General features: G+C 39.0%; 1 protein-coding gene across 4 annotated transcripts in view; it reads left to right on the top strand.

Annotated features, from left to right (window-relative positions):
* Nucleotides 1-23,391, top strand: part of LOC134536089 (early growth response protein 1) — a 450,011-nt gene that overhangs the window by 330,945 nt on the left and 95,675 nt on the right. For 2 of the 4 annotated variants that reach the window (XM_063375625.1, XM_063375623.1), the window contains exon 1: nt 9,728-10,437. The exons of the other annotated variants lie outside the window; for them this stretch is intronic. In XM_063375625.1, coding sequence (XP_063231695.1) covers nt 10,035-10,437 — 403 coding nt within the window. In that variant the 5' untranslated portion in view covers nt 9,728-10,034. Of the gene's footprint in view, nt 1-9,727; nt 10,438-23,391 lie in introns of those variants that run through there. 4 annotated transcript variants of the gene reach the window in all.

Here is a 23,391-nt window from a genome sequence, read left to right as displayed (position 1 = left end):
TTTAAACGTGGGTTATATTTGCTCCGGTTATAGAGATCAGTGGTGAACACAATATCTTTAGTCTTATAGACTAATCCTAATCTTCTCTTTCCTTCAATAATTTATTTAAAATTAATAAAACTTTAGATTTTCAAAGTTATTGTCAAAGATATCTGGTGTTCTATAGTTTTAAATGACAGTTTGTTACACTCAGCCTCACAGTTTGCAAATATTGACGCTGGCGTCTCAAACTTCGTTTTTATTACACGGGATATGAAACATACGGACTTACGCAGTGCTATTCCACACCTAACTTTCACTCTTATGTGCAATACCTGGTTATCTAGCGTTATTGCACCTTAAGACTTCTACAAACCATCTTTACTGAGATGAATGCTAATCTAGATAGCTGTAGCCTACATATATGTCACAAATTATTATTTTTTTTTTTTACTTTTGTTGGTTAACTCATTTTACGTAACATCTTTTAAATTACCAGAGTAATTTTACTTCTGTTTAAAATTTCCAAGACAACGGCGAATTTATTTTTTAAATTTTTTTATTTGCTCTTTGAGCTTACGCGAGCCAACAACAGTTTTTGAGTAGTGATATTATCCGAGTTGTTTAATATCACCTGTACTGGTTGTTCGGAAATTTCTGCACATAACTTTTAATGGATGCAAGAAAATACCAAACCATGACATTTTTATTGAGGAACATATGGCTGGAAATTATTGTTTTTATTATTAATTAAAATTAAAAATTAAATATCAATTTTTTCTAAATGAAATAATTAATTTTATACACGTGTACATCTTAAAATTGAATACTTAGTATTTATTAAAAATTGTATTAAATAATAATGTTATAATTTAAAATGCAAATAAATTATACATACGGGAACATAACTTTCCACAGACGCTCTCTGCCAGTGGCAATGGAAATTTACAAGCAACCTGGCATCGTTATACATAACCTCGCTTATATAAATACACTTGAAAAAGATTATAAACACAATATCACTAATATTCACAATTAATAAAATGTTTTTAATGACATGGGTCCAGTATTCACTATCGATCAAAAAGTATATAGTATATATATATTTTTTCATTCTATGAAAATTTTGTTCCATGGTGTGTGCGCATCGAAAAAATTCCCTCTCAATTTTTTTTCCAAAACGCGCCTAAAGAAGTATAACTTCAAAATAACTATCAACGTGGCAAGTGAGACGGAACCTCAAACACGCTGCGAGAGCCTAACAGAGGAGTGCTGTGAAGCAGGAAACTCACCTCCGATCAACCCCCCCCCCCCCCCCCCCCCCCCACCAATCCCTGGAAGTTCGTGTCGGAGAAAGTTGTTCCCCTTTACCGAACTATCGTAAATTTCGCGGAAAACAAAACAACCTGGATCTCTCCCGCCCGAAGATGCGGACAGGAATGCGCGTCTTTAAGTTCGTTGCGCCTGCCTTTCATAGTGCTCGCAACCCGCGAAGCTCTCTTCTCTCTCTATCTCTCTATCTCTCTCTCTCTCTCTCTCCCTTTGTCTCTCTCTCTCTCTCTCCCGTAAGTTAAGGGGCCCGCCTCATCAGGGGTGGATGTGTGTTAGTGATGCGGGATGATAAGCGCAACGCTCGCTGGTATTTCTAGCGCGGTATAGCCTCTAAGGCTACGGCCAGACGAGCGTTATTTGCAGCGGCTCGTGCGCTGCAAAATGCAGCCAGAAAACGCGTCGCGTGGCAGCAAGCGTGGCTGGCCAGACGCGCCGCAAATGACGCGCCGCAGCAAGCGAAGCGAGCTGTGACACGCGCGTCACGCAGAACGAATAGGACCGGACCCATTTCTGGGCGCGACAAATGCGGCAGTATACCGGCCAGACGTGCGACATTTGCAGCAGACGGAGGGACGAAGAGCCACGCACGGTCATCTACGTAGCGCGCAATGGATTTTAGTTATATTGACAGTGAACGAATTATACTGGTCATTGAAAGTCGACCATGTTTATACGATACGAAATGCGAAACATACAAGAATCGTACCTTGAAAATGGTTTCGTGGTTGAGCGTCGCAAAAAATGTTGTCGGCGAGAAATGGAACGACATGACGAATGAAATACTTCCCCTTTGTTGGAAGTTCACTATAAAGGGTGTACCCACAATTTCCTTCGACGTTTACGTCGTCGATGTACAAGTGCTGCTACTACTGCAGCTTCCTCCACGACATCCATAGTGGGATCACTACAATCAACTGGCTGCAGCGAGCGCTATTTGTTGCACGTGTGGCCGTGTATCGTTTCACTTGCAACATTTCATGCCGTTTTTCACGCGACATTTGACGCTCGTGTCTGGCCATGCGCTGCGACTTTTAACGCTAGCTTTATTTGTCACGCTGAACATTGCTGCAAATAACGCTCGTCTGGCCGTAGCCTAAGCGCAAGGCTCCGAACTGGCGTGCAGTCTTCTCGTCGTCACAGGATAACTGTGAAATTTGAGCGGTTAACGTAACATTATATGGCGGAGAAATGAAGATAAATGTGAAATGCAAGTCCCTTAAGTGCTTTCAAGAATCTGTACCGGTTGTTTTACGCCTAAAAATTACTCTGAAAACATTTAGCCATTTAACTCTTCTAAAAATAACAGTTTAAAAACCTAATCCGAAATAAACAGTACTTTTCGGCCCTCAGCGAAGTCTTAAATGCTTTTCGTAAGCAGACCCCACTCGGATATCTTGAGTAGTTTTGAAATCGCGTTGTTTTTCCTGAAGCTCTGCATACCGTGTGTGTGTCCGGGTAGGCGGAGCCCTTAAGCCGGGTGCACAGTTTAAAAATAAAATAATGGCAGTAGTAGCAGTAAGTAGCGTGCACAAGATTTAACCGCCATGTTTTCAAACCTAACTGGTCTCGGCTTGACTTTGTCACGTTACGGGACACCCTTCAATAAAGAAAAAACAACACCACCGAAACATTTATGAGCAGCGAATCCACAATTACGTGTCCACAATTTAGGAACTACTCGCCAAATGTTAAAATCAATCATGATCTCTTTCTGTTTTCAAAATTTTCTGTTAAATGTCGTGAACGCATCCTGCGTAGTCCTAACTAGACTTGAAATATTTTGTCTGTCATGTGCTGTTTTAAAAAAACGAAAGTTTTCAAATTAATTCTTTCCGATTGATGTGACATTTAGTTCATAGAGAGTCACAAGATATTCAGCCTAGTTTGCTGTTTCTAGATATGTAAGTGTATGTGTAATTTTGCGGTTTTTTTTTTCCTTATTGAAATTTTACTCTTGAAACGATATCCCAAAAATTACCTAATGGGTTTTTAGCTTCTAGGTTATAATTAGTATAACTTGATATTTCCCAACCCTGGACTCGGAGTAAGGAGCTAGAGTGAGGGGTGCGCTAATTTGAAATGCCACGTCACTACAGTAGTATATATTGGTAGGTACTGGCATCGGTTCTGATTCGTGGAGACGGAGCCGATGTCCACCGTGTAGGATTATGATGTCACGGCAGCCATATTGGATGACCTTGACCTTTGACCTTGGTCTTGATCTCGGCGGCCATATTGTATCCGCAATCTTTAATTCGTCCATTTCGTATTCCGCCAGTTGGTTTTCTAGGACATTCTGCCACTCCACAAATGATGCAATTTTTGTTACGGCTGCCATCTTGAAAATCCGTAACATGCTATCAAATTTTAATTGAAAAAATGGAAAACTAAAATAAAAATTTAATAAAAATCTTAACATGGTGATATCTGTGCCTGTTGATGAGTTTCATCAGCCAGCTCGAAAGTAAACTTCCTGCTGCGGGCGGACGAGTTCGGGGTCACAGCCGGAGTGAGTCACAACAATGGCGTAAGTGGTGGGGGAGAAGGAGGGGGGGGGGGAGTGTGGTGGGGGTAATGTTTGCCCCACCACGAAAGTCGAACACGTCAGCAGTTTCCTAACCGTTGAAACATGGTCGCCTGCCTGCGCGAAGTGCACGACTTGAATGGACAATGTTTATTACTTTCCGAGTCGGGTGTAATTTTTTGTTTTGTTTATCGACTCATTCAACCTCGCGGGGTGGCTTACGTTTGCTCGACACAGCGCATCCGTGCTACATTCTCCCCTTACCTCCCCCCTCCTACTCCTTTACCAACACAACTCTCAGCCCATTCGGGGCACTAAATACTTGTTTACCTTTAACCGCTGGACACCGGAAACCCGCCCCGCTTAAACTGTGCATGCTACTGTAAATAGCTCGTTCGTTAGTTCTAGGAACAAGCTTTAAAATAAAGAAGAGTTGGTTTAAATTTCTCGTGCAGGAACAGCATTGGCACGACGGTTAGACGCGATGTGACAGAAAAAAAATATCGCGTCATCGTGAACGTGATTTAAAAAAAAAAGTTCAACAAACAAATGTGGTATAAATTTTTTTTTTCTCGCCGTTACGTTCGTGCTAAATGTACGGCAGAATTCGATGTTAACGTTTTGGTTTTGACTGACGGGTTTGCTAAAAGTGTCTTTTTTTTATCTTTGTAGATGAACGTATTAAATTATTTCACAAACGTGTTTAACCAGCAAAACCTATAAAAAAAATATATGATTGTACTACCAATGCACCATTTTAAACATCTTTCGGGAAGAAAATTCTGACGCTCTTTTCAATAACTTCGCGCCACCGAAGCGATGGAAAAAAAAATTACTTTCAGAAAAGTCTGGTTTTAAAGTTGTGGTTCACCTGAAATAAGTGTAAATTTACTTATATTACAATAATCCTACTTTTTTTATGTTAATTGTGTAGCTTGTATCTCATGTCTCGACTTACATTGACAAACACGATGTAAGCAGTAAGTTTTCTTAAAAGTATTTTCTTATAATAACATCTTCTATGAGTTAGAAAAAAGTTAATAAACTTAACCTCGCTGACAACGAACTGGAAAGTGTAAATAAATAAAAAACAACTACTGGGTAATATACTGACCGTATAAAAGTCACATGCCCAATTATGGTCGTAACATGTTCTCGAATCTGGGAGGGATTTTTCGCAATCTACATCTGCAACAGTGTTAATATTACCACACTGGATAGAAGCCAGCTGTATAAATTGCGGCTACCGTTTACAAATTTTATTAATTCGCTCTATATTTGTTTATCTCTCTCTTTCTCGTTTCCCCCCTTTCCCCTGTTTTCTCTACTCCATCATACACAGTGTTTTTTTTCTATGTGTAATTTAAAAGAGGGATAAATTTCAAGGAAACTTTATTGTAATAAAAATTATAACGGGGACTTGTATCTGGATAAAGTAGTGCGTGTTTCACCATCACTTATACTTGCCAATCCGAGAAATTTTAAATAGGTTTTTCGTCACACACTTCAAGATAATTATTACAGCCTGCAGAGAAAAATCTGAGGTCGACCAGCAATAGTAAACATCCTCGATGTCTTTTTTTTTTGGTTAAGAAAACAATCGCACGTTTTCCGAACCAATTCGTTTGCGTGACACATTTTTATCTTGGTAGACAGACTTTATGTAACAAAATCAGATTCTTACATTTTCAACCTTGTAAGCTGAGAAAATCGAGACAATGTTTTTTTCCCCCCCAACTTAACTAAAACCAAGAGTATTTGTAGGAGTCCGGGATAGGGATATGTGCATCTCAGACCGAAGCCTATACGTAGGGACCGGAAAAAATCGCGTTTTCAATTACCTCTAGGGTAGACTCCATGATCCTCTATGTACTTGTGCAGATTAAACCTGATGATTGGCTACTAACTCGTGACACGTGTTAATTGGGAAGCTTGTGATTCGATGCTTCTTCTGTCGAACGTTTTTCATTGGTCCAGAGACCTTCAGATAAACTGTGGCCCAATCACTGAAGCAGCAAGGAAGGCAAATGTATTTGGATTCTAGCCTTTCGCTAAATGAACCCACGAATTTTTCAGGTCTCTACCTATACGCCAAGTCATGCTGGGATTGTTTGTGCGGGGATTGGCCAGCCATATGGAAGCTATTGATGATATGACCAACTCCCCTCACTGTTGATTCTAGACTGAAGCTAGATGGATAAGGCCCAGGTGAAACCTGCGTACAGAATGGTCTGGATGAAGAGCTGGTCAGATTGGACAAGAGTCTTAAGATGCGTGGTCCGCTCTGTGTTTTATATTTTAATCCTGGGCTGGATTTTGTGACCAGGGACGCCAGCGCCCATGGTGGTGAGTGGCTACACTGACCACTCACTCCGCTGCCGGCCAGTACCTGAAAAACTGACAAGAGGAAGAGATTCAATATCTTACAAACTGGGTTCTTGGTTACCAAGTGTGTGGTACACCCAGCTGAGGCAAGGGTGTGCAGTGCTTAATATTAGGCTTAATGCGACAAAATTAAATTTATTTTTTTTGTGTTTTTTTAGAGTGAATTTTTTACGATGCGCGTGCACCATGCAACGAAACTTTCACAGGTTAAAAAAAAAGCTATTTACAAACAACAATTATATACGCATGTGGTTTTAAATCATATCCTTTATTTATTTATATCGAATACAGCTCCATACAATTAAAAAAATAAACATTTATTTATTGTGAATATTAGTGACAGAAATTGTGTTTATAAACTTTTTAAATTGTATTTTCAAGTGAGGTTATTTTGCCTGTATAATTTATTTGCATTATAAATTATAATTTGTTTAGTTTTATTAATACTTATTAAATTTGTAGTGTTATTTTTATTAATGTTAATTTATTTTTATGAATAAATAATAATAATAAGTAAAATTTAAAAATAGAATAATCACATATCATATGTATTGATTTTAACTATTAATAAAATTTTATCTCGATTATTTTAAAAAAATAATGTTATACGCGTGTTTATATTAATATTGAATACTGTGTATTTATTTAAATTTGTTGATTTGATTGAATTTATACTTTACCAACCGTATTTATAATATCACTCCAATCCTGATATTATTTTATTTATATTAATTATTTGCATGCAATAGTAAAGATAGTATTCTATTACGCCAAGTAAGTATATAACTTCTAATGTGCGTACATAAGTACATGCACCCATTTTTTATATTACATTTCGTATTATACAGTTTTCTTAGTGACTAGGTATTAAGCACAAAGTAACACAGTTGTAATGCTAGTAGGAAAATACGAGTTGTAACATATAGAAAAATGTCAAGCGTGTGAAAATTCCAGGCGAATGAAGAGAAAGTGGTCGTGTTTGTAATAGTTTTGTGTGGCGAGGTGTTGCAATGGCGCTGTCGAGTGGCGAGCAAGCAGCCTGCCACTCGTGTGGGCGTCTCAGGACACGAATCGTGACGGGATGAGTGGAGGAACGTGAACGACAGATGGATCATGTTGTCCGTCACTTTAACTAGACGTTAGTTAGGGAAGACCGCGGGGAAAAGAAAAAAACATCCCTGGGCTAGATTTCCGGAGGGGCACAGCTTTCTTGGAGCGTTCTTGGGCGTGGAAGCGTGACGGACGTTGCCGTGACTTGGTGAGTTTTCCCGGGGTGCTCCCTTCCTACCCCCACCCCCTTAAAACTTTTCCAAGCGTTTATGCTCCATTCTCAGCTCGCGTCCCACCATTTTGTCATCGGATAATGACTTCGATGAAGACAAAACATTAAGGCGTCGAAAACCTCCCATTCTTTTGGTGCCGAAACAAATTGATTAAACACGCCATTTCCGGCCAAACTATGCGTGTTACGCACTTTTCACCAGGATTCACAAAGCTGGCTTTACCCCTAATGGTAAAGCCTGCCCAAGGTGTAGGGGCCTTTTCTAATCAGTGTTCTGTTTTTTTTTTATTTCAAAAATTTTTTCCCAGCAAAATTAAAATGTTAAATCATTAAAAATGCTTACATTTTAACTTTTTTTTTACTTGTACCTAGAACACGACTCAACGCGAACGTAATTGTTCCCATTAACTAATTTTTGAAACTTTTGATTTAGCGAAAAATTGAAAAATAAGTCCAACGTGAGAGTACAACCGAGTCTTCTTAAAGTCTGGACCACGCTAACCCAAATCCCCCCTTTTTTAATGCTCTTAACTCTTAACTCTTAAAGTTTTTTCTTAACATGATAATATTTTGGCTTTTATTTTAAAAAAAACTATTTCATGTATCGTCGCGTCGGTAGAAGCTTTAAATTTTATATATACCTATATAATATATATTATACACTGTCTTTCTTCTTTCCCGCTGAACTTAAATATTATTCGCTGCCTGTTCCTACCTTTAGCGTTTATCGATATTAATTTTTTATTGTAATAAACTACAGATTAAATTTAAATGAAAGAAAAGAGGGTGGGGGGGGGCATAAGTATCTGTCATCTGTGTGCCGGGAGTTTCGTAAACGCGATATTATTACATTCGACGTGAGCGTAGGGGTTGAGAAACAAAATGCCCCAGAAGGCGGTAGGAATCGTTTTACAGTTACTAGTTAGAATCAGGACTGCATCAAATTAATGTAAGGTAGCAAGTATATGCGATAAAACGTAGTAATAGGCATAAAACAGAAAATGTTTTAAAATGTGTTTCAATTCTCTACGAGAATTGAAGTCAGCATGGAGTAGGTAATTCCCTTTATCCCGCGAAACTATTAAAAAATATATATAATTTAAAATATTTTAGAAGAGAAGTGTTTTTATATTAACTCCACTAAGTGCTGTTTTATCCGAGTTTGTAAAATTAGCTACCGATGCTAAAATAATATTTTACTTTATACTTCTGGGGACAATTTCGAATGTTTGGATTGAAAATATTAAACATAGATTTCGAAAAATTCGCAATACAAAAATTCATGCCAATAATTAGAATTGTTTATTGCAAAATTCAATATAGCCTAAACACGATCGAATATTGACGTGGAATATTTTAAAACTACACTCGTAAGTTATCAAAATGTTAGGTACACGGTCGTTACAGAATAATATCTTAATTGATTTTCGTTTTGACTTTATTAAAAATTGTAAAATTCCAGAACGATTAGCCAGAAAGATTTTCAAAATACCATATTTGTTTCAAATCACGCCAATTATTAGAAATTCTCAATAACTGATGAGTGTTATTTTGATGAAGAATAAAAATTAGACAATTTTGTTTCGCAAGAAAATTTTTATAGACGAACATTTTTTTTTATTTCTTTCTCCTGTAGGTAATCGTTTAATACCAAATGACAAAGTAAAGTGATGGTGTTTAGGAAACTGATTATACCAAATGAACAAAAGTCAGAATCTAGAAGCTGATTCATTTGATCGTAATCGAACCAGGAGCAGAGTCAACAAGGTTCACGCACACCTGGACCTCGACAACCACAATCCCGGCCAGCGACGGCCACGGAAAACAAAACCAAGAGAGCGGTCACCGGCCCGCGGCTTCGGCTATATTCGGCCGTTCCCGCGCACTCCGCGTGACGTCACGCGAAAAAAGGGGTTCCTGTGCTGGAGTGGGGGGAAAGAAGGGAGAAGGCGTGCGACGTCACTGGGGCACGCGCCAGAAAAACGCGACGTTTAAAGAGTGATTTGCCGCGCGTTGGCGTTTGAGTAGGGAAGGGGAGGTTCGTGTGAGGGGAAAAAGGGAGGTGGGGAGAACTGTTACATCAAGAGGCTAAGAAAAGGCTCGAGGGAGAGTGGGAATCGTAACGACGAAGGAAGGGAGGGGTGAATGTTTGGCGATAAGCCTCTCCCCCCTCCCCGAGGTGTCGCCGCAACGTCACAGGAGCGCGCCAGGGTTGCAACTCGGCTCAGGAGGGCCGCCCACACACGTACCACGAGAGTCCCCCCCCTCTCCTCCGCGGCCGCGTGACGTCACGGAGCCGCGTTGGTGTCGCCCGGGCCCCATGGTCCGCGGGGAGGGGGAGAGAGAGGCGGTATCGTCGCGGCCCCCGCCGGCGGCGAGCTCCAGTACCCGCGTCGACGGCGATCGCGGAAGCCGCGGTTTTCGGAGGATCCTCTCCCGGCGCGCGTCTCGCCCTCCCCGGCATGGCCCGGCGAAGAAGAAGAAGCCTTCCTTGTCCGCCTCGCGAAGACGACGACAGCCCCGAAGCCCGCCATGCTCGCGATGAGACGGCCGCCGCCGCCGCCGCCGCCGCCGTCCGAGCAGGCGGCCAGTGACCGCCGCCGGCGGGGCGACGACCGCTGCGACGAAGACGACGACGACGACGACAACGACGGGGATGAGCGGCGGCGGCTCGCGGCGGCCCGCGACTCCGACCCGGACGAGTTCGTGGACATCCTCCAGGTGCAGCAGCTGCTGCTGGGGTCCTCCGCGTCGGCCGACGGCGACCAGAGGGGCCGCGTGATCCTCGAGGGCTTCCCGCACCACTTGCACCACCAGCAGCACCAGCAGCCGCCCGCGGCGCCCTTCTACCTCGGCGGCTATGCGCAGCACCAGCAGCCGGCCAGCGTCGAGGACCTGTTCGCCCTGTGGCTGGGAGCCTCTTCGACCCCTGCAGGTCGGTGGTGCCCCCCCACCTTGCGCTCGGTGTGTGTGTCTGTGTGTTGTGTGCGTGTTCGTCCGGCGTCACGGAGCAGTCTGCCTGCTTGTTCTCCGGCAAGGTAAGAAGTGCCACGTTTCCTCCTCGTATTTTTCCCATCTCCGTAGAGTACCTACATTACGACCGGTTGTCTACAATCCCGTCAAACAAAGTGTGCACATCAGAAAAAAAATATATATATATTAGAATTGTTACAGACAAGTGGTCAACGGGATGATTCCTTAAAAATACGCTTCACGTTTGTAAAATTCCAACTTTCTTGAAACCTGTTAGCCAAAAAAAGATATATTAAAACACAATATTTTTGCTCAAATCAGGCAAATGATTAAAAATCTATTTTATGCGGGCATGTCAATTATTCTGAAATTATTATCATGAGCAAAAATAATTAATTTTTCTCATGTTTATGTGAAAAAAATATAAATGCGAGATGATTTCGTGATTACAATGACCTCCAGAATAGACTCCACAGTTTACAGTTCGACATTTCTGGCCTGTTGGCTGGCTGCGACCTGTGATTTAGCACTTCTTTAATTGAGCGTTTCTTATTGGCCTACAACAGTGCCTCACGAATAAACCGCTGGCCAATAACAGAAGCCTGTCGTGAAATACTGAAATGAATCTGCGAGTTTTTTTTTTTTTTTTTTGGGTCTCTAGGCATTAGTGTTTTCATAGCTCTGTCGTATGAACATCTGTAAAGAAAATGTAATTATACTAACTAATTTCGTCAGTTATTTTTCTCAAACAATTTTTGACAGCATTTATTAATAAATTTAATCAATTCTCAACTACAGAATATTTAATGTAAATATAATGTAGAGAAGTCTTGATAAAACTAACTTACGTATCAGGACAAATAGTTCTTTATTTCAACATCTTATTCACTGAAGGGAGACGCCTAAGAAGTGTCTGAAATTGTTCGTTTAGTTGTAATGAAATATTATTGTTTTGAAATTAATTATTTGTATTTTTCATAATTTAATTAAAAGTCGATGATAATGCCGTACGAATTACTTTCCACAACACGAAACATACAGATTAAAGTAAAAAGGTTTGAAATGTAATATTTTCAACTCGTCTGTATTAGGATACGTATCCAAAACAATAAGGCTTACCAACCTAAACAAAAAACTTTTTTTTTAAATGTTTTTGGAAATTTCTCAATGCCTGAATATTTTAAAATCAAAAAATAAAGCTATAAAAAGTAAGATTACTTCCGTTATTCTTTATTACCTTTTTAACTTTAATCCAGACTTGTATTAATTGGCTGATAACCCTACGTATAGAAAAATTTTTGTGTTGGCTGCAGTGATGGTTCGGTTGGCATTACCTAGGTGGGTAATACGTAACCATCTTAATTATTTTCTTGGCTCGTGTATGAGAATATTTTTAAAATGCAAGCTTAATTTGACTTTTTCGTTTCGTTTTAATGTTTCTTGTAGCCGTAAAAGTTATAAAAGTTGATATATCAGCGCGCAGATTCAGTTTACTAAATTAAAAAAAGAGGCAGTAAATTTGAACGACGCGTGTGATTGGTTTTCTCATTTAATTAAAAAATAATAATTTTTTGTATGTTTTGATTAATATGTTTCTTCCATCGGATTACTTTCGAAGAGTTTATACCTACAAAGATAGTTTGGTTTGGCATTTACCAGCGGTCTATTACTCGTATTATTACTAGACAATTTTTTCATTGTTATTGTTCTTCAGAGAATGAATTTAATCGGTTTTGGTTTGGTAGTTTTTTCTTTTTCTTTTTTGAAACTCGTAAATATATATTGTTATTTTTCACGGAAATATTTGTTTACTATGCTTAAATAGGACTACACTTTTTTTATGTCTGAAAGTTTTATTTCCTTACTGGTTCTGTATGAATAAATATTCTTGCATGGCTTAGAATGGGCCAATGAGAACCCAGATGTATTACAGAACTGTGATTTGTCTGAAAATAACTACAACCTAGGAAGTTGTAGTGCTTTGTAGACTATCCTGACCCCAAAAACGTTTCTCTATCATTCATCCATTCATCATGACTAAGAACCGAACTGAAAAAAAAATCGTGGGTTCAATGACCTATAGGATAAACTTCAAAGTTCCATGTACGCTTTATCAAATGTCGCCTGTTCATTGGCTGCTGACTTGTGAGGCGTCTCAATTGGGTAACTTGTGATTCGATAATTCTTTGATTGAGGGTATCTAATTGGCCCAGATTCCTCTAAGCGAACCAATACCAGAAATAACACAAAGGTACACACACACACATATATAATTTTAGCATGATCCGCGAATTTGCTACTTATACCGTCTTACGAATAAACTGTGGACCAATACATGACCAGCGCAAGGTATGTGTGATTAAATTTTAGTCTTGTCTTTTTCCGGTTATCTACTTATTATATAGAAAGTTTTTTTATACACCTACTGAATTAAAATTTTGTACAATTGATTTGACTGTTAGGATTTATATTTTTTGATCAAATCGAACGATTCTGGGTTTTAGCCACGTCGAAGGCGAATACTTTACTGACGTTTCGGTCGACTTTGCAGTCGCCATCCTCAGCGGTATGGAGATGGCGACTGCAATGTGACCGCCGCGGCTACAACCCAGAAGGCAAGCAGCTCCAGACAATAGCCACGGAAGCCTGCGACCCTTACGAACGTATTATATTAAACATTAAATAAAATATATGTAATTAATGGAGTTACTGATTTACAAGCTTTAAAAAAGTGTTTACGTCACGATGGTCTGCATTTAACGGTAGCATCTTCTCACACTTTACAGTGTAATAATTATTTTTCGCAAGGTGAAGTTTATTTAGGGTGAATCACGGACGCTCTTCAATACACTACGTGTTACGTCATTGGTTGTTCTCGCTTATCACAGATAACAAGAAAAAAATTTGTAAAAAAATCATGGATAAAACTTTTCATTTTTCTGTGATAATTAACTATCTAATAATTATCTCAGTATGTCTGTAGGTATTTTATATTAACGTCTCAAAATTGTCATGATCTATTATAGACGCCTCTTTATTATGACATGTCAGTCAATGTCTTAGTTATTCGAAAACCATACTGAGTAACTTCTGTGGTATTGTCTATTAAGATACTTATTGAAAAGCTTGAACCCTTAAACGAAGTAAATTTTTCAAAAATATGTGGTAGGCTGTGAATCATTTATAGATCTATATTTCCAAACCTTTATTTCTTATTCTAACAAATTAATTAAATGTAGGTATTAGTATTAAAAAATATATAGAGACCTGAAATATTCGCGAATTCATTTCGTGCTATGCTAAAATTCAAATAATTATACCTTAGAGCTGCTTCTGCCATTGGTTCACTGTTAATCTGGAGAACTGAGGGCCAATTAGAGACCCTCACTCATAGACGTGTCGAATCACAGGCTACCCAGTCGAGACGACTCACAAGTCAGCAGCCAATGAACAGTTGGCATTTGTCCGAGTGTGTAGTGGATATTGGAGTCAATCCTGAAGGTCATTGAATCCGCGAATTTTTCCGGTATCTAAAAATATACAATTTGGTTAAAAATGCTTAATAATGATTATTAGGGATACGGAAATTTCGTACACTAATTTAGTAGCAAATTAGAATGTTAACCTTTATACTCTAGCACTGTGTTCGTGATTGTCCCGCAGTTGTCTGTGCACGCCCCTCTACGACCGTGAGCCAACGTTGCACAGCTAGGAGAGATGTGAGCGAATCAGGTAGTGCAAATCAACAAGGATAAAAATGTTCTCGCTAAGAAATCAACCAGTGGGAAAGCAAACATGGGATAGCAACACATATGACTTTGAATTCTACCCTGAGGCCAGACGAAGCCGCAGAATTTTCGGGTGTCTAATGGTAAAGTTGTATTCTCAGATAACTAGAGACTGGAAAATTTTGCTCGTTTAGTGACATATAGGATAGATTCCACGGTCCTCTGCACACTTGGGCAAACGTTTATCCGTTCATTGGCTGCTGACTTATGAGTCGTCCAGATTAACAGTGAACCAATAGCAGAATCAGCACAAATGTATAATTTTTTGAATATAAGCATACAACTAAATTGATCCGCGAATGTTTCCAGTCTCTACCGATAACTAGGGTCATGAACATTTCGCGGAAAGATTCCGAGACGAGCTGAAAGTTAAATCACTGTAGCATCGACTGTGTTTCGTGATTGGGTGAGTTCCTTCCAGGCACATGTCGATTGTTACAACAGAGAGGCTCGCCAAAATAAGTCAATGACTTGTCTCATAAACGGCCGCCAATCACAAGAAGAAGCCGCTGGTGCGGGTATGCCTTGTTGCATTCTACTAGGCGTTCATACATTATTTTCGCGAAAAAATGCCTGCCCTTGCAGATAACCATTTCGAAAGTTGCTTACATTTGTGGCTTTATTAAAGTAATCCTACCAGCGACGCAACTTTACGATTTCTTATCACATCGACATTAATCTGTACTATCAGTGTAAGATAAGATTGCCAGTTCAATGAAGATAAAAATTTTCTTGTATTGATGCATAAGTACAAAGAGCAAACATATTTAAGACTGATTTCCGCATAGGTACTTTTACTGAAATATTTTAAAGGTATGTATGTATGTCCTTGCAATATATTTATGTAGGTATGAAGTACACAGTATAAAAAAATACAGGTACATTTTACAAGTTTTTTTGTTAAACTACAAATGTTCGTAAATTTACGAAAATATTTTTGTAAACCTGTGTCTTCTGTGCAACTGCAAGAAAAATAACAGTGGTATTACGAAAAAGAAACCATTTGTATTAATACAAATAATATCATGCTCAATAGATTGGGGAAGTTGTGCCCTCTGCCGATAGATGACACTTAATTTTATATACGATCCATGCGATTATATTACAATTGATTTTTCATGTCGCTAGCCAAACCCTGAAGTAAGTTGTACAGAAAACATATTTTTATTGTACTTTTACAAAAGATTCCTTTGGAAACCAGTTACCAAGAAATAATTTGTAATACTACGAGAAAACTACGATAAATTTTACATCACATTGCTATGGTTATTTTTGCATGTATGAAATACGTTTTTCAAACAATACCGAATATGTACAGTCGTGCTTATGAAAATTGTTAAATCTTTACTAATGTTTAATACAATCAAAATTAGAGACGGGGGAAAACTGCTGATTCATTTTGTGATATGCTTAAATACAAATAATTATACCTTCGTGCTGCATCTGATTTTGTTGCACTGTTAATCTGGTGGACTCTGGGCCAGTTAGAGACAATCGATCAAAGAAGTATCGAATCACAAATTACCCATTTGAGACGACTCACGAGTCAGCAGCCAATGAACATGCGACGTTTGCCTAAGTGTGCATACGATCTATCCTGGAGGTTATTGAGTCACTAATCATAATTTTGTTGATATTGGAAATATAATTGAATGTTCATCAATTGGACTTTATTTTTATCGTGATTATTAATTTATAAATTTAAAACTGGAAAGCTATTCAGAGAACTGTTTACAAAGTTAATAACATTAACTAATGAAGGAACACAAAGCATAAATATGGACTGGAAAAATTCGCGGGTTCAGTGACCTTAACGATAGATTCAATAAACTTCGACATAATCGGGAAAATGTCACCTGTTCATTGGCTACCGGTTTGAGAGACAATTTCGCCGTTTAGGCTCTGATTGGACACATCTCCGGTCGAGCGTTTGCCACTGGTCCACAGTACTCCGGGTGAACTGTGAGCCAATAGCAGACTCAGCACAATGGTATACGTATTTCAGTTTTAGCCTATCACGACATGATCCGGGAATTTTTTCCGGTCGCTAAGCATAAATGCCCGGGCAAGTATCCGAACGCAGTAGTAATACGAACATTTTTTTTATACCGATACAATTTCTTTCATGTAAATTTACAAATTATCTGTAATTTTACATGATAATTTCAGTTCCATATTTTAAAAATACTGTGTGGTGTAGTAACCAAGTGATGTAATATACCGCCGGTTCATTTAATTACAATCTTCCTAATGTGTATGCCAATTAGTTTCCACAAAATTTCTTTTTGTAACGTTTCAAAAATGTTTTACTGTGTTCGTGATGTCGCCAAATAAACAAGGCGAGATGATTGTGCAGATTCTGCGGGATCAAAACTCGTTCCTGAAACAGGAAAGCAATTTTCACTAGAATTTAAAAAAATAAAAAAAAATAAAAAAATTCTGACCCAGTTGGAAACCGGGTGTCAGCTGTCAGGAACTGTTATCGATGGATCAAATAATATGACTATTTGTATGATTTCTACATGACTCCGTGACAAGAACCTTGTAGCATATTTCACGACACGAGTTTGAACGTGTTGAAGCCATTACCTACTCCAATCTTTACTTACACAGGATTCAGCAGCGTTCTAGAAAACCTTGTAATACTCGTGGAAATTTATGGTATTTATATTTATAAAAATGTTTTCAGTAAAATTTTCATATTTTACCCATAGTATCTAAATGTCTTAAAAACGGGTATGTGATTCTTATTTTATTTATAAATTCGTATGCCGTTAATTATACATATATGGTTTTTACTAATAATATTAACTAAATACAAATGTTATAAAAACGGTTTAATTATGTGAAGTACAATCAAATATGTAAATCTGTTTTTTTTTTCCTTCTTTCATACAGTTAGTGTTTGTGGAAAAGTTAATAGTGCAAACTGTCACAATATAGTACTGTGGTACAACTGAACTCATCAGTGACAAGACTTAGTTAGCCTACATCTATGAAAAGGAGATTTCGAAAAAAAAAAGAAAAAAAAGAAAAAAAAAAGCACTCTATACAAACACTTTATATGCCACAACCAAGAAGAGAAGCAATTCGAACCACTGCGAAATTTGCGTTGTATACTGGCAGTAACATCACACTTGCATTTTCATTAAATTCGTGTAATATCTTCTTTATTGATTTTTTTAATGTGCTCAATCCAAATAACGAATGCGCGAAATTTCCGTATCTCTCATCATGGATTTCGAACAACGCGTTAACATTAAGTTTTGTTTGCTAAACGGAGACCAGAAAAATTGTGTCAATGGCTTTCTCCTTCTTCACGACAACCCGCCGTTCCACACCTCGCTTCTGATCTGCGAGTTTTTGGCCTATCAAATCCACATCCAGAAATGTTACCAATCATGGAATCAAAATTGGTACGAGTACGCATCGCTAGCCAAGGAGAGTATTTTAAATGAGATTAGTTTTCAAATTTTATGTAAGCTTATTACTTTGTTCGTAATAAAATTGTTCACCTGAGATCCGTCTATTTTAGGACGTGATAAACGTCTTATAAATCGATGAACGCCGGCTGCACGCACGATAAAGCATGACTCATTGTCACGTTCCGCCTGAGCCGAGCGTGCAAGAACCGGCCAACCACCGTGCGAGAAAATCTTCTATATAATATCAAACAGGTTAAGGCGGGCTTTTTAACCAATTGTTCGTGATTATATTTAAAACAATTATTTAAATTAAATTTTAAAAACTGTAAATAATATTTGAAAATTAAAAAGTATGCAATTTGTCATCAATGTTTTCTTATGACGTTATCACGTATAATTATCGTCCGTAAACCGACTTTACAGACAATCCCCTTTTTTTTTACATGATCAGTCTGCGCTTCAATAATTGTGAAACGGGCCTTAACCTCGTTTGACGACGTGATGGGTTGGGGGGAGGAGGCAGAGAAAGGTGCAATTCGGGTCCGCGTCGTAGATTTTGACGTGACAAAGTCTAATAATTCGATGAACGCCGGCTGCACGCACGAAAAAGTGTCCCACTACGGATGTCCCACTACGGATGTGTCCTATTTGCTCATTGTACGCATGCGTGGCATCTCTCTTCCACTTGATTGGAACGACCATCGATTTGACTTTTCAATCATATTTTCGTCGTTTGAATTATTAATATTATGTAATTTAACGATTGTCCACCGATTTTAAGCACAATCAGTACAGTTATTTAAAAGTAATGTTGAATATTCAAATACGTTTTGAACCAACAATGGTGTTTTTCAGTTACACATAATAATTCAAATTACAACCGGGATCTTTTGCAAAATGTTTTAAAAAAATATTGTAACACATTATAAATAAGTTTGGTGTATTTGGTATGCGTATTTGTTATAAAATCGAGTTATAAAAACGAAATAATATTATTCCCCTACTGTGAACAAAATTTTTATAAGTGTATATATAACATCTGAAACTTTTAATTAACAAATATGGCCTCGTGGGTGAGCGATCAGCGGCATTATCTACTGGTTGTAAGGTTGTCGGTTCGAATCCCGGCAGATGCGAAAATTTTTTTTGTACTTGTAAAAATAAATACGGCGCGCGTAACATTTCAAAAGTAATAAATATATTTGAATAATGAATGCAAATAAAAGTAAATTTATTAATTAAATTGTACATTTCATTTCACTCCTTTGTATCCATACAAAATAGTGATAATTCAATAAAAATGATTCAATTCTATTCATAAAAGTATGCTGAGGTAGATTTTATCATACAAAAGATAGAAAAATTAAAAAAAAAATTCTTCCTCAAAGAATATAATATTTTTAATGCCTTAATGGTTTGGTTGCAAAAACTTATTACGGCTCAGTCTCAGGCCGAATATGATATATCCTTTTTTTCTGGATCAATCATTTCATCAGTGTTTTGTTATGACGTTGTCACGTTAAACTATCGTCCGTAAACCGACTTTACAGACAACCAATTTTTTTCGTGAAAACGTAGGGCATAAAATCTTAACAAGTGTTTCGTAGTTTATCACTGTTTACTGTATCGCATTTTAACGACGCCTGCAAATGGTCCTTAGACGATTGGACTGTCGCTGGCCGTTGTATGCCCGATGAACCAGCCACGCTTTGCACAGTTTTTTTTTAATTTCCTTTTCGTCGCTGCCGTAGCTCTCGGAACTGGACTTTCTAGACTTACGGGATTCCTTTCGAAGCGAGCTTTCTTCTGACTTGTGGTTTCTGTAATTCCGAGCATATTTACGAGTCATATGAGACGACACCTTTAATTACTTTGTACATTTTTAATTTAATACCGATTTTCACTTACATTCTGGCAAAATATTTTTTTTTTTTTTTCTCACTTTGGGTCCCAGTAGTTGTCCTCCGCAAGCTATTCACGATGAGACCCGAATCAATGTACTGACTGAACGCGTTTTCACGTGACAACTTATTTGTAACTTCACACAAACACAATCCGTGACGATCATGCGCCTTCGCCTGCGTTGGTACGACGACGTCGCAGGGAAAACAAATACACGGTATCCGTTGTTGGCTCAGCCAGGGTCGACGGCGTTATTAGTTGTCGTGGTTATTAGCGATTCGAATCTTGACGGTTTTTTGGCAGGGGACGCACCACAACGCCAAATTACCACAACGCCGAAATACACTAACGCCGAAATACACTAACGCCGAAAAATGTCATTGCAGGACTGCCACAAAGGTTAGGTTAGGTTAGACTATGTTAGGTTAGACTAGGTTAGGTTAGACTAGGTTAGGTTAGGCTAGGTTAGGTTAGGCTAGTCTAGGATAGGCTAGGTTAAGTTAGGTTAGGTTATATTACGCTAGGTTAGGTTAGGTTAGATAAGGTTATTTTTGATTGTGGTATTTCGGCGTTAAGGTACATTTAAGAAACACACACAAATTCATTCAGTTGTTATTTCGGCGTTGTGGTACACAGCAGTTTTCTAGCTGTCGGCGTTGTGGTCAATTGTGACATTCGGCGTTGTGGTATTTCTGCGTTGTGGTAACGACCCGTTTTGACACACGAGAAAGTTGTACACCGACTGTCATTGTAACGAGCGAATGCACTTTTTCACATTCACGAAAAAAATAACAGTGAGTTGTTAAAAAGATGGTGTTCTGGCCCCCACACGTCGCGAACAGTTGCGGTGTTGCCGCGAAACAATGTGTTCGGGATCACCTGCTGTCCGTAAATAAGCGCGACTGCGAGGTGTCTGGCAGGCGTTCATTAGGACTCCCGAATAAATCAGCCGTCGCAAGGAGGGGAAAAATAAAAGAAGGACGGGGGGGGGGGAGGTTAGATACTTACACAGCTCAGGAGTGTTATTAAGCGGCGAGTTATCAAGGCGTAAATCTCCGCACGGGTATGAATAACCCAACCCCCCCCCCCCCCCCTACGAGGTAAACGACCTTTGGTTCGCGAAGGCTTATTCTACTTACCCCTCCAAACTCCTTCCCCCCCCCCCCAAATCCAAAAATAAAAAATCAAACAAAATAAAACCTCCCTAGGGTTGGTAGTCCTTCCGGCCCTTGCCTCAGGAGAACACGACCCCATCCGTTAAGGCACGCGCCTACCCGGGCACACACGCGGTGCGCAGAGCTTCAGGAAAAACAACGCGATTTCAAAACTACTCAAGATATCAGAGTGGGGTCTGCTTACGAAAAGCATTCAAGAGTTCACTGAGGGCCGAAAAGTACTTTTTATTTTGGATGAAGTTTTTAAATTGTATTTTTAGAGGAGTTAAAATGGCTAAAGCGCATGTTTTCAGAGTAATTTTTAGGCGTAAAACAACCTTTACAGATTCTTGAAAGCACTTAAGGGACTTGCATTACACCTTTATCTTAATTTCTCCACAAAATAATGTTACTGTTACCGCTCTAATTTCACAGTTATCCTGTGACAACGAGAAGACTGCGCGCCAGTACCGCGCTAGAAGCACCAGCGAGCGTCGCGCTTATCATCCCGCCTCACTAACACAGATACACCCCTGACGAGGCGGGTCCCTTGGGTCAACGCACAGAGAAAACAAGTTCTTTATGGACTTTTACAGAAGTTCCTTTTGGAAACCAGTTGCCAAGAAATAGTTTGTAATGCTACAAAGATAATCTATTTAAAACTTTTTTTACAACACGAAGTAGCTTGGCTCCTGGGTTGTAGCCGCATCCAAGGCAAATATACCTATCACCGACGTTTCGGTCGACATTGCAGTCGCCGTCATCAGGGCAGAGTAGTTACCTTCTCAGTAACCCACTCAGTAGATAACTCTACCCGGATGATGGCGACTACAATGTCGACCGAAACGTCGGTGATATATTCGCATCTTTGACGCGGTTGCAACCCAGAAGCCAAGCTACTTCAGACAATGAGCTATCACAAAACTTTTCTTTTTTAATCTTAGTTTTGAAATTATACAGTGCTGGATGGAATTTGTTATTATATTTGTGCATTTAAAACATTTTTTTACCATGTATACATTTTTATCACAATAATCTTCTGTACATAGTGAAATAGGTATATGATCTATGATGTTTTAAAAGTTATGTAAACATAACTTCATTTTTAAACTTAAATTTTTCGTAGTTTACGACATTATTAACATTATTTTATTTTTTTAAATTTTTTTAACCTCTTTAATCGCCCACGAGTTCTCTGCCATTATTGAAGATTATTTGTGACGAAAACGAATAATTGTCATTTCCTTTTTCGTTAGTCAAGATTTCGACTGGCCGATCGCACCCAACATCCGACACATTTTAGAACAAGTCATACGTGCAAAATATTTGATGGGAACTGGAGTTGTCAAACATGTCAAACAAACGGGGTTTGCGCTCGTGACGTTTTCGGTGACGTCATAAACCCCCAAAACTTTATTTGACGCTGCATATATGGAAGGTGTTTGGAAGCGAAAATTGGACAGTATGATAAGAGTCCTTATAGGTAATGTTCAATTTCGGATTACGGGCAGGGCATACTCGACAGGGAGCAACTACCAGTTGTTTGAGTGCCTCCGAATTCGGTAAGTTTTGGTTTGGGGGGGGGGGGGGTTAGGAGCTGTCGAGGGATTTATCACCTGCGCCATCTCCGGAGCGGGTTCCCCAATTCAATTGAGTATTTTTCACACACGGAGCCCGAACTCTGCCGTAGCTGCGCGCGGTCGTAAATCTCTTGCAGGCGTTATTCGTGGCTTTATGTATAATCGGCCGGTAAACACTACAGATAAACCCGATCAGATACCAGATAGTGGTAGCGATAACTTTGCCTCAAAACGTTCGAAGATGGGCTGATAAAAGGCGGCGGCGTCGGCTGGGACTGCTGCCAATGGGAATGGAAGCGGCGCGTGATTTAGTAGTGGTGATTGTGTCTGCGGCACTGGATTAGCGCCACCGTTCGTAAATTTCAATCGCTACCATTCCTGGCGTAAAGAACAGGACACGACGGTTTGAACACTTCCGAAATAAACCTTTGGAAAAAAAAAAATCTATACCGTCGGCTTTCGTGACCGGAGTCTCTAACTAACTTCTTGGCTTCTGATCTGAAGCAACGACCATGGAAATTGTGGTGTCCCCGACGTTTCGACATGCCTTTTTTTTGCAACCCATCTTCAGAGCATTTAACAAAGGAAAAAAAACATATGAGCTAGTCTTTCTATACTGGCCAGAGATGTGTTACATCTAACCTCGATAACAAGCACAATCATGTGTTCCCACGTTGCACTTATGGTACGAAACGAGGACACGAAATTCAACGCAGAATTATTGAAAAAAAAAAATGCCAAGCGTGATAAATATACGCAGATGGAGTATTCAGCTACAAGCCTTAAATTCGAATAGCACGTAGTTTCCGTACCCGCCGCTCGAATTCGCTACCGAAGCAGCTACATCGACTCGAATCATTCAATTTGCAAACGGATATTTTAAACTATATAATGAAAACGGCTTCGATAAAAGCGAAAAATACTACAAAAAAATACTATACCTCGGCTTTGGATCTGATTTACGTCAACGGATTTCATTAAAACATTGTCCAAATTGCTAAATTAATTAAACCGTTAATACTATAAAATTGACTTTTGGCTTTCTGCCACAGATGGCAGCACCGTGG

The sequence above is a fragment of the Bacillus rossius genome, chromosome 10, assembly GCF_032445375.1.
Source record: "Bacillus rossius redtenbacheri isolate Brsri chromosome 10, Brsri_v3, whole genome shotgun sequence".
NCBI classification, from domain to species: domain Eukaryota; kingdom Metazoa; phylum Arthropoda; class Insecta; order Phasmatodea; family Bacillidae; genus Bacillus; species Bacillus rossius.
This window is presented reverse-complemented; position numbering and strand designations above follow the sequence as displayed.